This window comes from Drosophila mauritiana, chromosome 3L (genome assembly GCF_004382145.1).
Source record: "Drosophila mauritiana strain mau12 chromosome 3L, ASM438214v1, whole genome shotgun sequence".
Lineage (NCBI taxonomy): Eukaryota > Metazoa > Arthropoda > Insecta > Diptera > Drosophilidae > Drosophila > Drosophila mauritiana.
In genome coordinates this window covers 21,419,083-21,436,142 of record NC_046669.1, presented here as the reverse complement: position 1 = coordinate 21,436,142, position 17,060 = coordinate 21,419,083, and the positions used below count along the sequence as shown (strand labels likewise).

Sequence of the window (17,060 nt, the reverse complement as noted above, 5' to 3'; positions counted from 1 at the left end):
GTAATAAGTCAAATTGTTACCTTTACGTAAACGTTCAAACCAAATAAGTCTTGAATTTGGGCTGTGATTTGAATTGATGCCTTCAATAATCGTGAAGCCTCATGGCATAAACGTAGTAAGGGACAAAAAATAAATGACTAACTTTGCGAGAGTTCCTGCCGAATAATAAAGCCAAGTGGGCTCTTAGCAGATGAACAGGGCGGGGATAGGGACCGTTTTTCATCATAAACACCGACAGTCCGTCAGAGCATGTCCAACACATTTAAGTGTGTGATTCACATGGTGCTAGCTGTTTTTCAGACAAAGCCTTGACTCACCTTAAAACACACACTTACAAGAGTCTGTGTTTACGGGCCAGGAAAATTTGCATACCCTTCCCACATGGAAACAAATGCGAAATGGAAAATGAAAATAGCAGTCGCTCTTTGGGAAACCCAACAAACACACTCTTGCAAAGAACACATATATTGTGATTTTTTTGAAAGTGAAAGCATTCATGCAATCCATGAACAAAAAACTTTTTTGAGCATGCAGTTTATGCAGTCTATGAAACTTTCAGAAGCCTAGATAAATATTTTTGGGCTAAAACTAACTAAAATTTCTATATAGTCTTCAAATCCAGCATTTAAAAATCAAGTCCATCACTTCTCTAAATTTCTGCGTGGTTCTGATTTCAGTGAATCCAGTGTTATATTAACAGTTCACTGGTTACCAGAGAAGAATTTATGTAGAACGTAGAACCCGGAAACAATTTCCTTAATTTGACCCGAATGGAAAATCCACAAATTATTTCACATTTCACTTTGACTGTCAACCCCAACAAATAATAATTTATCTTCGAGCGCAAAAAATGGAAAATGAAAAGTTGCAAATTACAATGGCTCGGATCGATAGTTGGCCAATATGCAGTGTGCATATGCATTCTATATCCCCATGCGGATATATCCAGTATCTTGTCCCAGCTTAACTGTTGTTGCCATCCGATTGTGTTTGTAGTTGTTTATGGCACAAATGAATTGGCATCTTTCGAATACTTTCGGTTTGGCTGCCCTGCGGAGGATTTCCACGCTCCCCCTTTCCTTTCCTTCTGCCAGTCCATTTCCATTTCCGACTTTTCCCGGTGCCGCTCTTTTTCACTGCATAATCGCCAGAGATGTTCGCCTGTTTGTTTGCTATTCTGTTTTCGGGCTCGTCTATGTGTTGGTATGTATCTGTGTGTGCGTTCTGGCAATGCATTGAACCAGAAATATGTAGATATGCCAATGAGTTCCTTTCATTCTGGGCCCTCTTTGTGTGCCATTTGCCATTTGTGCGAGGGGCTACCAGTTTCTGTCCAAGGTTGTAGGACCACTTTCCCCTTTCAGTACGAGTTAGAATAAGGTGGATTAAGCCTTACTTAATTATTTAGTTTCACGCCCTTATCGATTTATACTAACCTTACCCAACAATTTACCTGTCAAGTCTACAGAGGGTCCTTCAATTTCACGGAATTACTGCTGAAATTGCTCATAACATTGCGTTCAAAGGTCAACTGTATACTAAGAGATGGCCAACTGTTAACCTGAGGGTCGAAATTTCGATTGCTTTCGAAGTAAAATAATATAGCACTGACACTCCCGTTGATATCGGTAAAACATATGTACATTTAAATAGCCCAACTACTTAGTTAATTTCGCAAACACTCTGCTCTTTTCAAATGCAGATATCGCAGTGCCAACAAATCTTGATTCATTTGATGAATGTGGACCCAACGATTCCGCTTTTGTGGCTGCGGAATCCCATGAAAGATTAGCCACAAGAATGTTGGGAGTCGCTCCTGCGGCTTCCTTTAATTATGCGAACAGGGATTTTTTCGACTCTCTTCTTTTGTACGGCTTGTGGGTCGTGGCCCACGAAACGCTGAAGTTGATGGCAGTTCGTTTAAGGAATGCCATTTGGCCTGAATGCAATAAAACAATTTAATTAAATTTTATGTGATCCCGGAGAGAGCAAATGAAAGCGAATAAAGCACAATAATCTCGTGGCAGATGGCACATATTCTGGGCTCCCAGACCGCCCTTGGATTTTGCCTATCTTTATGAGGCAATTATGAGCTTAATGGTGTGTCTAAGTCGAAGGCGTCTCCATATTCGCCCCATGTCTTTTCAATTTCCCACAAACTGTCACACATCATCGGGAGAGAAGCCCCTTCCCGCCTGATCTGTTCCATGGGTCATTTAAAAACTTTGGCTTTAAGCAACTGTTTGCCGAATATTTCAGCCCACCCTTGGTCCTGTACGTTTCTGATTTATGCATGTGTTTAAAATGCTTAGTCGGTGCATAAATCGTTGGCAAAGTTTCGCCTAGGTCAGGCTCGTGCGCATCTCACAAGTCTCAGACACTTTGGCTAGGCCATCCATCCGGAGCTCTTCCTGTTTTGGGCTCATTGACCACTATTCTGTTTGTGTTTATGTTCTGGCCTAGAAATTTCCTTTGTTTGCTGATTGAAATTGACTTTCAAGGGGCGCCAGTTGGGCTACTGAAGGAAGGAGCCTCAGTAAATTGAGGTATGGCACATCTTCTTGCTGTGTCATTGAAAAGGTCAAGAATCCATGGCTGATGTGCCGGATTCGAGATGATTCAACTAATTTGTCTGTTATGATCCAGAGCAAGAATATATTCATATCACTCATATTACATATAAAAAAGTGGCCAAGGCCGAAATTTGACATCATTGGCCAATCTGTTGTTAACTTTATTTTTTTTTATAAAAACCAGATCATTACTAATTACGAATAGATATTTGTAAATACCATTGACTAAATAAGAAAAAAAATTGAAATGAGAACCAGAAATTACAGCAACCAGAGCATCAGCAAGAAACATTACCATCAGATTCTATAATTAAATTCGTTTCTGTTATCCTTATTACTCCTTAACTTGATTTTGCCAGCTATTAGTTTCCTTGCACTTGGCAATTAATACTTGTGTCGAACGCACTTCATCCGGAATCAATCACAAGGATGCCTGTATATTGAATGGAACTTATCTTATTCAAATGTTAGTCTCTGTCCTTATTCGGTTGTAAGTCCAAGCTCACTTGACCAATGCCCGACCATGATTATGGGAAAATATCAAGCATACGCCAGGTGTAACTGGAATGGCTGTTGGATGTGGCTAGTACTCGTAAGCCGTTTTTGCAAGGGGATTGTGAATTCCAAGGGTACTCCGGGTTAGTTCATAAACAAAGCCAATTAACAGCGGTAACAGCCTCCTCTTGCAGCTCAAGATGTCCAATACGAGAGGCTTTTCTGCCATATCCTGGCAACTAATCTCTGCACTACTCCTTCCATATTGATTGCCCAGAGTTTGACAAGCACGTAGAAACACAGGAAAATGAGTTCGGTCAGAAAATGGAGGGAAATACAAAAAGTTCAAGTTGAATTAGTCCTGATTTCGATTCGTGCGGCACGTTTCTTCGGTTTGTTTTCTTTAACGCGTTTCTAGTTCTTATTTGTTTTACTAATTTCTGGACTTTTCTTGCGAAGTCAAGAAAAAAGCACTTAAATTGAATCTAAAACCGTCACAACGCCGTCACAAAGTTTACTTATAGGCAATGGGCATTTATGCAATTTTAAAATGTATTATTATTAAACACTTTGTGAGCTACAAAGAACTCTTGATTTTAGCCAGAAGTTAAAACCGCAGATTACATTTGCGATCATTTAAATGTCCGTCTGTTTGTCTAGTCTCTCAGTTTTAAAGTTTCCGATTAACTATTTCCTTTATAATTCTATTCCTATGAGTCTGACCTACGAATGCTACCATAAAAAATTTTGGTTTTAACTTGATCAAAATCGGACGACTATATCATATACTAGCTATTGATAATTTTAATGTTTAATTAAGCTTCGACTTGCCGATTTCTCTTCCGATTGAATGTTCTGCTTTTAATGTGGACTGTGGATTAATGTGGACTGCATCCCGAATGTGAAAAACTGATGGGAATAAATTAAATTATCTGGTTAAAAGAAGTTAAAAGCATTAAATATACCGTAAGGCACCATGAAATGTCAGCAGCCTAATAGATTTAGCTCCACCCAATTACATAGCACGCAGTGAATGAATGTGCCGCGATCGTGAATATGAGCTCTTAGACCCTCTGGATTTGCTGCGCTATGAAGATCTCCCTGGCTCTCTTTTGCATCATCACGCTGATGATGCTGGTGTGCTGCTTCACTGTAGAAGTATCAATGACGAGGACAAAAAAGTGTAAGCCCCCTCTTAAGTTGGCCCCAAAAAAAAATAAATGCCTTAAAGTCAAGCCGAAGAAGAAGCCTGGTGCCACAGGATCTACACCAGCAGCAGGCGCGGAGGCGACAACTGCAGCTCCTACCTAAAAGATGGACCCTTAATGGTCCAGCATGAACCAATAAACGGGAGCAGAATAGAATATTCGTCTCGACTTTTACATTATATTTTCGTAAAAGGGCTTTCCCATTTGAGAGCTAGATTTTCAATGCGGTTCTTCCTATAGCAAACTAAAAAGGCCCGTCCACTGCGGCATCAAAGCATCATTCCAGTATCCGGTTGGATGGGGCATAGGAATAGGAATCGCAATAGGAGGCCACTCATATTAGCTGCTCCGGATCTCACATGTGTGGCACGCAGGGAAATAGAAATGCCACTGCAGTTCGGCTCCCTTGGGTCGCTCACTTGCACTTCAAGGGTGGATTAGGGAATTTGAATTGATTGAATTTGAATTGCAGGGCAAGAAAGGGCTGCTGCACATCTCGGGTGCGTTTATGGGAACTTGAGGCTTATTGCGACCCCATCCGTGCTCCAAACAGTTTATCTGCTAGCCAGAACCTTCCTGTTCAGCAGCCTTCCGAGCTTAAATCCCCTTTCCGGATTAGTGGTCTGGCCTGTTGACTAAAAATATTTTATTTTTGCTGCTAGGAAGAGCGTTTAGTTCGTTGAAAATATTCAGGCTTAAATCCTTATGTTGAACTTGTCTATTTATCGATAAAAGTGTTAAAAATCTGAAATTCAATTCTTAAAAATGTAGTTTGAACGAATTCCTATTCCTTCGTTGTTTATCAGTCTAACACGAGAGAGAACGATTTAGTCGGGCTACTCAACTATCGGATACCCGTTACTCAGCTGGAGAAAGAGTGCGGGAGGTATAGGTATGATATAGACTAAGATTAAAATACTTTTTTCGAGACTGATTTTGCTTAGTTGCTGTAGATTAAAATAATATGACGTGATTGATGTAATTTACACCAATTTAAAAGTATTCTATTACGCAATAGAGAAGAGTAAATCTAAAGACTCAAGTTAAGAATCGGGTATTTTAGAGTTGGGTCTTTACATTGCTTTTGTTCTTCCGGAACGAATTTTACTATATTTTACAATTTGCTAAAATATCCAGAAAATTTCTTATTTGTGTGATCTTATTCACAAGGTAAAAACGGATTAAACCCCTCCATAGTCAAGTTCAAAAGCAACAAATATGGAAAACCGAGCATGGTTTAATAAATGCCCGATTAAAAACTGTTATTTAAATAAAGCAAATGTGTGGTTTACGATTTTTGCCTCAGTCTATACCTCCAGGCAATATCTATCACTGATCCTTTAAAATTAAGACTATTTATTCTTGGCCAAAATTTGACGTTACCTTGCTTTCTTTTATTCTCTAAAAATTATACTTCAATTTAATTACCCGAAATGATTTCCATGGACCCCAACAATGATGAGGCGTATTCCATCGTGGTCTTCGGAGCCTCAGGCGGATTGGCGAAAAAGAAAGTGTTTCCGGCGCTTTGGTCTCTCTTCCGGGAGAATCGGATGCCCCAGGCCACCAAAATATTTACCTTCACCCGGTCCCCGCTGCAGACAAAGACGTACCGGCTGCAGATTCTTCCTTACATGGAGCTGGACAAGCATCGGGACCCCACGAAGTATAACCTCTTTTGGACGACCGTGCACTGTGTGCAGGGCGAGTACGACAAGCCGGAGCACTACGTGGCGCTCACGGAGGCGATGGTCCACCAGGAGACAAAGCACAATCAGGTGCGCGCGAATCGGATCTTCTACCTGGCGCTGCCACCGATCGTTTTCGATCAGGTGACCCTCAATGTCAGTCGAAAGTGCAGCTCGACCACGGGCTGGAACCGAATCATAGTGGAGAAGCCCTTCGCGCGGGACGACATCTCCTACAAGGCCTTCCAGACCTCGCTGTGCAACTGCTTCCGGGAGTCGCAGATTTACCTGATGGACCACCTCCTCAGCCGTCAGGTGATGCAGAACTTCTTTGCGCTGCGCTACTCGAACCACTTGTGGGGCGAGACCCTGAACCATCGCCACGTGGCGGCGGTGATGATATCCGTAAAGTGTGAGCTGCCGGTGTCGGTGAATCGGGCAGACTACTTTAATCAGTTCGGCATTATTCGCGACGTGATGACTAACCACATGATCCAGGTGCTGGCCATGTTGGCTATGGATCAGCCGTACGCCAACACTGCTGACGACCTGCGCGCCGAACGGCTGAAGATTCTTCGCCAGGTGCTAACTCCCAACATAGGCGACGTCGTCTTGGCCCAATACCGCAACAACCGGCGGGAGAGTGAACCCGCGAAGTGCGGCTACACGGAGCACACCTACATCCCTAAGGACTCCTTTACGCCCACATTCGCTCTGGTGGTGCTGCACATCAACAACCGCCGTTGGTCCGGAGTACCATTCATCCTGCGAGCGGGAAAGGCCTTGAACGACACCAAGTCGGAGGTGCGTATCCAGTACAAGGCGGTGGACTGCGAAACCTTTCCCAGCGACAGTACTGACATTCGAAACGAGCTGGTCCTGCGATCCTTCCCCACGGAAGAGGTCTTTATGCGCATGCGACTCAAGCGGCAGGGCGAGGATATCTGCCTTCGGGAGAGCGAGATCAACCTGCGAGTGGATGATCGGGGACCGAAGGGACTCCAAGGACTGCCCGGCTACCTGCTCAACGTGTTCCAAGGCGACCAGACGCTCTTCATGCGGTCCGATGAGCAGTGCGAGATTTGGCGCATATTCTCACCCGTCCTAAGCACCATCGATTCGGATCGTCCCCGCCCGTTGCACTATGACTTTGGATCACGGGGTCCTTTGCTGGCATATCGCAAGGCCGAGCGCGCGGGCTTCGTCTTCTTTGCCACGGACGAGTGGCATCAGAGCGAAGAGACGTTAGAGTATACGGTCAAGAAGAGCAAGCAGCTAATCGGACCCCACACCGCCCTCAAGCCAGTAAGGGATCCTCGGTCCAAGAGGCCGAGCTCCAATCCTTAGGCGTAATGATAGTTAAAGCTCCAACGAAAGTTTTTTAATTAAACAAGTGCAGTCTGCTGTGTTGCAACAGCTGGCCATCACTTCACCTTGGCTGCCCAGTCTAACCCTTCACCGCTGTCCGTTCCATTCGGTGCTACTCCGTTCCGTGCTGCCATTGTTGCAGTTGTTGCCATGTGGCCCATGTTGCCGGTGAGGATTTCGCCAAGAGGGGCGTAAACAACACGCATGCCTTGGCCATTGTCCTTTGCAGAAAGGAGTGCGGGGCACTAGAGTCTATGGGAACCTCGAAATTCTCTACCAAATTTATATCTACTTATATTTGTACACACAAAATTGTTTTCAGTTTAATAAAAATTGTATTTAAAGGTATTATATTTATTTTTGTATTGCTGTCTCAATGATCTTTTAAATCATTAATATTCTATACTTAGGTACTATTTTATCCGCTACGCGTATCATTATTCCACTTAACCCAATTAAAACAAACCATATGGTAAAAAGTGAAAGACTGCTGGTGCTAAGAATGTACATGTAAGCCCAAAAAGTCAATACACCAAGCTTTATACTCGTATTCGACATCCTTGCTTATTCAGAGGTCTTCGTCCCGGGCAGTTGGTCAGTTGTTGTTCAACTGGCAAGTTCTCGGTTTCGGAAAGTTTTCAATAACTATATAGCAGTTGATGAAAAAAGTACACACACACATGAATTGCAAACTACGGTGAAAGAGAGTTTGCAATAGGAAGGAAAGTTACTCTGATTTCTTAAGCGCAACTTTGGCTAAGAAACTTTGAACTGCTCAATCACCAGTCTATGACTTCTTGTTTACCCCGTAATCTTTAGTGTGGTCACTTGCTCCTCATGATGATGGCGATGATGCCGCGCTGATTCAGCAAATGTCGAATGTAAATCGGTTGCGAAAATGCGATGGCAGCACATTCAATTCGGGGAACGAAGTCTAATAAGCTAATGCACTAAGTGGGTAAATTGCATTGTTATCTTTGGCGTGCGTTTGCTCAAAAGATTTTCCTGCCACGCCATCGCGAGAATATTTTGAGACCACTTCCCCGTCTAGAATTTGCTTCGTCCTTGTTGATTTTCCATGGCCTTTGTGGGCCACCCACGCATATGCTTTGTGTTATTTTCCTTTCTATCAGCTCGTCTTCCACGGTTTTTGCCAGCCCCGCTCCCTTTGGCAGCCAAAAAAGTCAAATAAAAAGATTTTCCTTTCCCCCAAAGATTTTGGCGCTGCGTCTGGGCTAAGAGAATCATTAAAAACAATATTGTCGCTTTCAATTGAGATTGCCTTCGGAGTTTATTTATTTTATTTGCCATCCACGTGCCTTTGGCGCTCCTTTCATATGGGACTTCTGCCGTTTTGGTTGGCTGCTTGTGATTGCCTATTTAATTTGCTATAAACATAAAGGGGACGGACGGGCGTCGTAAACCGATTAAATTATTTTGTGTTTATTTCGAAGAAGTAAGCAGGTTACCGAATTAACGCAGGTGCAACCTAATCCGGATTAGATGTGCTCAGATCATCGTTGCGTAACCCAAGCCGCCAAACGAACGGCGTACCTAATCGACCCTGGAAACTAAAATTCGGGGAGAGAGGAGCAATCTTGGTGAATCTCTGGCATGGAATGGCTCCCCTTCTCGTTCTCCGTACACTCATATGACTGGCATCCTTCTACGTCCGCTTTGGGGTTTCGGATTCCACCATTTCACTTTTTAATACCCCACAAACAGGGGACCCAAACAAACACACCTGCGGGGGAGCAGGGCAGTGCAGGACGATAAAAAACGAGTCCTGGCTGCACACCTAGTACCTAGTGGCAAAAAGGATTTCGTGTTTGGAAACCGTAAAGTGAAATTAAAATGGCTCGGCAGTGCTGAGCTGACCAAAGTCCACCTTTTGGAAGGGCGATTTCTAGAGCGTGGGCCATGGACGCAGTTGAGGTGGTAAAGCAAATGGCCAGCGCGCTTACAAAACACGGGCAATCAAAAAATTGTAGTTAGTTGGCCATCGACTCATCCTTCGACACGGTTCATCCACATCCCGCCGCCCACTCGTGGGTGTTCCCTATGTCAGTGGCGCTATCTTTACGGCTATTGCAACTGGTCCTCCAAAGAACCGATGGTCCGATGGTAGGATGGTCGGATGGTCCTGTTCCTGACCAAGTTACAGCCACCTACAACGAGCGATTACAACCCGTGACACTCTACACAAGTTGTGGGCCAACATTTTGCGGTCTGGTTTGGAAGTGAAGTGAAGGAAAGGAAAGGAAAGTACAGAAAAGGAAGGGAAAGATTCCCTGGTCAACATTTCAAATTGCTTAATTTAAAAGTGACTGGCAAAAAAGGAGCAACACGGCGTGATATAGGGTTGGGTAGTGGAGCGCAGGGATGTTGGGTTCTCGGGCGTGTGAAAAAATAGTTAGCTAAATGTTGACTAGCTCGGTAAAGGGACTTGTGGCTTTGGAGGTGTTTCTGGTTATGCTGCAGGTTTCGGTCTGCAACAAGCTCGTAATCAAAGCAAACGAATTGGGCAGATTTTCAACGCCTGTCTCGCCGAGGGATGTGTGATGAAAACCCAGAAATATGCTGGTGCAACATGAAATGGATGAATCGGACTGGAAGGGTGTGAAATAGTGGGATTAGTGTAGTGACCGTTGATGTGAGCCAGCGGAGGGGAAATGTGAGGCATGAGAACAACATGAAAAGTAATTTGAAGAGAAACCAATCTACTGCTTATGAAGAGCTTGCAATTGGGTTTCAGTTGTGGTTTGTGAAAGCTGAACTATCGCAATAAGTGTAGCTCTTTGCATTTTTAAATCAGTAAGAATAATAGCCTAAGCCTAAGCCATAGGGAATGTAGATAGTTTGAATTTTGATGAGCCAATATTATCAGTAGTTGGGATATACCATTTTTAGAAATATTTAACGTTGTACGTAAATAATATGTGCTGGCATGCAACTTCTTTGCCTTTTCTGCTGCTACTCGTGCCTCTTAGAGCCTGCCCCAAGGATTCATTTTACGTATGCGTCTGAAAAGGAGACGCAAAGAGAGCTTTCTAATTAAAAAGATATTGCAATTAATTGATGGTTATCCTGGCCACTTTCATTGGCAGTTGCTATCCTGGAACATGTATGGTGGCAACAGCCATCTTCGAGGCATTAGCTTAAAGAGTTTAGCTGCTCTTTTAGATCCCGACGTCCTAAGTCCGTGTGGCACGTAAAAATGCCACAGGGAAAATATTTATTATTCGGGTAACGAAAGCTGCCAGAATTATTTCCATATAAATTAATTATTCTGCATATTTTCAAAAGTGAATGCTCCAATTGTCCAAGTATACTTTGTGAATCGCACATTCCCATATATTTCCCTGGTGCATTACACAATGGCGGCATCCACGGTTGCAGCTTCTGATGTTGCCGTGGTCATGGTTGGTGCCCCTGTGTGCGTCGTTCGCTGCACTTGTGCTGGTGTTAAAACGTGTCATTTGATGCGTAGGATGTCGTAATATGAGCTAGGTGCTTGACTTTCCACCCGTTCCCAGGTCCTCTTTTATGTGCTCAGTGAGTCAGCTGCTTTTACCCGACAACCTCCTCCCAAAAGTCCTGAAATACTTCCCCTTCAATGCATACATATGCAAATTGTCTGCGCTTTACGACCGGCTTCTCATTCATGAATATTTAAATTCGAAATGTTTTTCGGGATGCTTTGATAATTTAATAATCCTATTCATCTTGCAGGGGACTCGAAAACGTCGAAAACCTATGAAATTTGATATGTGCAACGATGTAAGAATTTAAGCATTGCGAACTTATTTACCATTTTCAATAAGTTTTCGATTTCCAACCTTGTTGCTCAAACGAAATAACACTTATGTAAGGAAAATCAGAAGACGATTTTTTTGTTCAGCTTGTCTCTACAGAATATAAATGTCAAATTGAACCAATGCCAGTAAAATATTTTGTTCCGCTTTCTACTCATGTTTTCCTCATTCATGCCCTTGCATTTTATGACGTATTTTTTATCGCACATTAGGGTCATCTGCTCGGTTCTGAATCCAAATCGAAGCTCTGCCACCATCGAAACTGGTTAGGACTTATTAGAAGTGACACACGACGAATCTCGTTTGCCGAGTCATCTCCATTTGAGTCCCGCCCCTCGGTTAAGTGGGTCTTGGCCCTATTTGATATCTGTTTTCCTCAAATAAATATTATGCGACAATTTGCCGTTTATTCCCGGATCGTAAATACGGTTTTATGCTGAGGAAATTTATTTGTTATGCGCTTTTGGTTTTTCCCAACAAGCTATGAAGTGCTTTTCCCGGATCCCCCACAACTGCTGCTCCTATTTTTATTGACTGGGTTGAGTTATTGCCGATGTGCGAGGTAATTTACTCTAACTAAAGTGTACTTCCGCTCTGAAGACCCAACCGACGGCGTATTATAATTTGAAAATGGTTCTTCTCACCACAGCTCGCTGAGCATTTTCATAATGGCAATTTCGATGTGCAAATCTAAGAGATGCGAGCGCCGTGGGTGCGGTTCGCCCGACTTTAGTTACGGCTGCATTATAAATTTCAAATGCAAACGCAGACACCTCGTGCAGAACCTGTCCAGGAACCGAGTCCCATTTGTCAGGGTTATGTGCTCGCATACGTCGCGGTTTATGCACATCCACCCCACATCCTCCTCCACACCCAACATCTTGACTCCTTGTGCGACAATCGTCTGGGCTGCATTACGCTAATAACCTAAACCGTGTGAGTTATGGCGGGCCAACTGCAAATTTCGTTTTGCTAGTGGGCCAAACTGGCGGAGGAGGCAGCTTAAGCTGAATTAGCGCTGAAAGCGGCCAGATAGAAGGATGCACGGCAAGGAGAGCTTAGCTTCTAATTGGCTCAATGAATTCCTTGGAAAGCATTGAAAAGGCGCCTGAGATTTCTGGACTATTAATCATTCTAAGATAACATTACCCGAGAGTAAAGGACATATATGGATTCGACGAGAAGCTTGTAACAGGTGGATTAGAGAGTTTCCGAACCAATAAAGTATATTTACTTTTGATCAGGATCATATTTCATTTAATGTTTTTATTCTTTTAAATTTTGGTTTGCCAATTTATATCGATATTTAACAAACATTTTGAAATATCTCTCTCGCACTCCGACTAACGAGTAACGGATATCTGGTAGTCGAGCAACTCTACCAAAGCGTTCTTTCATGTCTTATTATACGTTCCTCACAGTTTATGCTATTTTGACTAAAAAGTTAATTACTGTGAAATGTTATATTCTGTGCCACAGGTCCTATAAATTGTTTACATTTAATGCATTCAAACTCTCAGTGATCTTAGCTAATACACCGAATTGCCTAACTTCTGCACATATTACATTTTCATAAGGATTTACCGGACTTGGAACTTTTTGAGCAGTTTTGAGCAGTTCGACACACCATACTGCGTCTGCATTTGTCAGGCTTCCGAGGCTTCGCTGACAGTGGAATAACTTTGATCAGGTGACTCAGCGGGGGAAAACTCTCCCCCTTGCCACTTCCGTTAGTTGACAGGCTCAACGGCGACTGTTTGGCTCACTTCCGGTTGCCTTGGGGCGGAAGTTGACCAAACGCCCAAAGGTCGCCAGTGTGTGCATCTGTGAGTGTGTGCGTGTGAAAGGAACTTCCGTGGTATATCCTGGGCCAAGGGTCGCCATTGTCATGCTACGCTCCGGTTTGCGAACCCACTTTCTTGCACAGCAAATTTTCGTTTGTGTGCATATCAATGACCTCTGTCCTCTTAGCCAAATTTGAACTCATAAAGGGGCCGGCAACATACAGTATATGCTACATCATACAGACAGTGTATATGTATAGGTTCTCGTCAAATTGCTGGCCTTTTAAAGGATTTTCGCCAAAGCGAGGCTCCATAAAAGTTGATGATGACCACATCAATTTGGTTTCCCTTTTCGCCACTCCACTTAATTAGTTGTGGGTGGTTATGGTGTACATTTTTGCGTTGCTGTGGACCAAAGCTTAAAATTGAGCACAGTTCGCATGCCGGGAAATACTTGGGTAACTCTGAGCTGAGACCCCGGATAACGTGTTGATCATGCTCTGCATAATAATATAATGGGCTATAATGGCCCAGTAATTTTTGCAAGCTAAAAGGGATATTAAATTTAAATTATCGAAAATCCCTTCAAAAGGGATTCACCACCTTGGCTTAATGCCAAATTTTAATTTAACCTAATGGCTGAGAGGATTTTTAATAAAGCCTGACTAAATCCAACTGCAAACTAAAGGAATTGTTAACACAATCTCATCTCTCGGCAACCGCACATGGAAACTTAATATACGCATAAAGTTTTGAGATTTATCTGATTGTTGAGCTTAAATAAGTTTGCATAAATCACAACTTAATGCGTCATATAGATCCGCACATATTAACATGTCCAAGTCGTAAATTCTCGGTACAAAGGGAAATATATAAAAATGCTCATCATGTTCGTCTACGGCCCCAGGCCAAAGCCGAAAGGAAAAAGCACCAAGGACCAGTCGGTCTGGACCCGAAATCCCAAAGACACTGCATGTCCTTTGCTGGCTCTGTTGGTCCTGGCGCCATGTGATTTTCGACAGGGACTGGGTGGAAAATTATTTCACATTTGAAAGTTTTTGAAACGCTTGGAAAGCGGTTCGCAACTTAACCTGCCAATTTGGTTTATTGTTGTCCGAGAAAAGCTTTTCGGATCTGCGGCTGCTGCTTTTCCTTTGCCTAAGTGCAGATACCCCAAGCGAAAACAAAAGAGCCTCAGACACCGCATCTTGCTCCCCTTTTTTCTGTTTCCTTTGAGGGCGGCTAATTCGACTGCAGGTGCGGTCGCCATTTAATTGCATTTGCGCTGGAGGAGCTGCTGCATTCGGAATTCCTTTTACGCATTATTATTTAACTAACAAGTAGCTAGAAAACTTTTAATACTTGGGCCAACTTTTGTCTTTAAATTGTTTGCAGCGCGCAGCGCAAAGGACAAAGCTGCCGTTGACAGCCGGAGGGCTAGGAGCGCGGAGTAGGGCGCAGGGCGCAGGGCTGTGGATGAAGGGTACCGAGTAGAGGATGCAAAAAGTATGTTTAAATTAAATAAGATAAAATCTCATAAAACGAAAATAGTTCCCCTGCGTGCGGTGGCTGCCTCTTGTCCTGCAAAAATGCTTAAATCAAAAATTTATCTCATTAAATCCGTGTCTCGTCTCTGGCAACTTTACTCGCCACTCTCGACTGCTTTGACACTCGTTTAATATGCGAAAATATTTTCTTAACTCAATTTAATCCTCAGACTGTGTCGTGCCATTGTGGCTAGAAAGCATGAGTAAAATATGCAGACATATGACTTTTCTGTCGTATTCGAATGAATTATTCTGGCATGTGTCCCAAGATTATCTGTGGATTTCTTAATTTACTCCTGACATGGGGCAAGTTCTAGTTTCCATAGCCCTCCCTTCAGACCTGCTCCGCCGAACCCAATTATACTCGTAGTACTCCTTCACATGTGCGGGCACAAAGAATTCCATCGCCGCTTGGCTGCGTTTCAATTAATGCAATATTTGCCTGCGAACCGCATCAGCAGCTACAGAAACAATCGCTAACGTTTTTCCCGCATTCGAATAGGCAGCGAACAGCAAATTGGCCAACGTTCCTTTCATTTGCTCTCATTCATTTGCTGCCAACGAGATTCGCTGCCAGGATAAGGCCGCAAACAAATTTGTGCCTCTGTCGCTGGCAGCAGGAGCTGGCTGGAAAGGTTCGAAGCTAAATGGAAAAGTGCAGGATATGCGACAATTTGCATTTTTATGCAAACTATTTTAGCTCAATTATGGCCACGCCCCACCCTCATCAGCTCCACTTGCCCCCGAAGGTTGGGATCCTGTTGGGATCGCTGTTTCCATTCGAGGTGAGTGCGTGAGTTAAGAGAAAGAGAGAGTAAAATACAATCATAAAGTTGGAAGGTGAAATAAGAGATAGCGAGAACGACATAGTAGATTTTCTAGACTAGCAGATACCCATTACTCGACTAGTGAAAACTATTTGCGAGAGTGCAATTGTGTGAATTGAATAAAATATTAATACTTTAGAATGTTCGTTCGAGAACCTCTACTTCTACTGAAAATGTCCTGACCTGTATGTGCAATAAAATAAATGATGTCGAGACTTAGATACCTTGTTGATCGCGGATGGGTTCAGGATACCTGCAGGCTCCTCACGAGCTCGGCTCACGGCTCCACATCCGCTTTCCATCAGAGAGCGTTAGCCAGGCATGCGAGAAACTCATTTTGTTTTGGCCTATAAAGCACGCGCGGCTGCTCATACAGGGGAAGTCGCGATTATGGGCAAGTCAGGGCTTCGCGCATAGGCTAGCACATAACTTTGCATACTTTGAGCGGGAGTGACGTATGTGTGTGCCGTGTGCCTGTTCCTCGGCGCAATCTATATGTTTATAGGGAATTTATGCATTAGTCGCACCTGCCACGCACCGACTCACATGGGCACGGGTTGTGGGGCAGCCGTGCGCAGCTTTAGGGCCATCAGACATGTAAATTAACATAATAACCATCAAGAGCCCGAATCTGAGGCTGGCTCAAATCCAGACTCAATCTCGTGGCACGAAGTCCTCGGGCTGGATATGCGCTTACGGTCTGGCGGCTTGACAGGGTATTTATTTTGGCTGTGAAATTTGGCCAGGTATTGGCGGCTCCGAAGTAAGTTGATACATTAGGTAGTGTAATCTCTACATTATCACTATGCAAAACCCCCAAGCTCGTTAAGAAATGTTTCAAAAATTGAAAACCAGCCTTAACAAATTCAAATTTCGCCTAAAACAGCTACTAAAGAACCCATCTAAGATGCCAATGTCCAAAAATTCCAAAGAAAATATTTAGAACAACAAAAACGAGATCGGTTTTTTTTTTTTGAGAACTCAGCGTTCTTAGTGGTCGCAAATATTCTGTTATGATCAAGGCGGCGTTGCCCCATCGGAAACTCTGCATTCAATAGATGGTCAGTGTCGACAGTGCTGTCAAGGGAAACAGTTTGTTCTTATGGATTCGGAGCCACAGGTTTAATGCGCCTTTAGATCCGTGCAAGCAACCATGGCATTCAGAACAACAATAGAGAGTCCAACAACATTTTTCAACAACTAAGTTGTTTGAGAGTGGCCCATAATTTAAACATAGTATCGGGGTAAACTAATTTTTAATCGAGATAGAACGCTTATTGTGGAATCTACGGATCTGGAATCTGAATGCTTACATGGTCAGATTGACGTAGCTACATATGTATGTATATACTTTATTCGGCCGAAAAAGTAAAATTAGGATACATATAGTTCTTGTCTCTACAAGCGAAACGAAGAAAAGTAGTATTGAGTTATGCAAAATTTTCGAGTTTGAGAGAAATCATAAAATTTAGCAAATATGTATGTACGGCCACGACTTCTCTAAAAATATACTGTGGTAAGATCTAGGTAAAACGGTACTCGAAAACACAGTTTCCCCTTAGTTTCAATCCACTTCCAGCACTTCCAACAGGCTTCCAATCACATCACTTCCAATGCCTGACTGGAAAATTGTATCTAGAGTTCGAATGCTGGGGCCTGGAAGAATCTTAACTTTCTCCGGTTTTGTTTTTAATTAGACTTCGATAATGATAAGTTTGGCAACAAATTGTATTTTAATGAGTACCTGAAAAATTA

The 17,060-nt window shown here is 43.1% G+C and overlaps 2 protein-coding genes across 2 annotated transcripts; both read left to right on the top strand.

Annotated features, from left to right (window-relative positions):
• Positions 1-4,121: 4,121 nt before the first annotated feature.
• LOC117140597 lies at positions 4,122-4,434 on the top strand. Its single transcript, XM_033303606.1, has one exon. The coding sequence runs from the start codon at positions 4,158-4,160 to the stop codon at positions 4,377-4,379; it is 222 nt and encodes a 73-aa protein (XP_033159497.1). The 5' UTR covers positions 4,122-4,157; the 3' UTR covers positions 4,380-4,434.
• A 1,045-nt stretch (positions 4,435-5,479) lies between these two features.
• LOC117141594 (glucose-6-phosphate 1-dehydrogenase) lies at positions 5,480-7,658 on the top strand. Its single transcript, XM_033305108.1, has one exon. It carries the CDS (start codon positions 5,710-5,712, stop codon positions 7,309-7,311), a length of 1,602 nt encoding a protein of 533 aa, XP_033160999.1. The 5' UTR covers positions 5,480-5,709; the 3' UTR covers positions 7,312-7,658.
• Positions 7,659-17,060: the final 9,402 nt, after the last annotated feature.

What these genes read in the sequence shown, in the direction of transcription:
- LOC117140597 (XM_033303606.1), top strand. Translation starts at nt 4,158, where the DNA reads ATGAAGATCTCCCTGGCTCTCTTTTGCATCATCACGCTGATGATGCTG.
- LOC117141594 (XM_033305108.1), top strand. Translation starts at nt 5,710, where the DNA reads ATGATTTCCATGGACCCCAACAATGATGAGGCGTATTCCATCGTGGTC.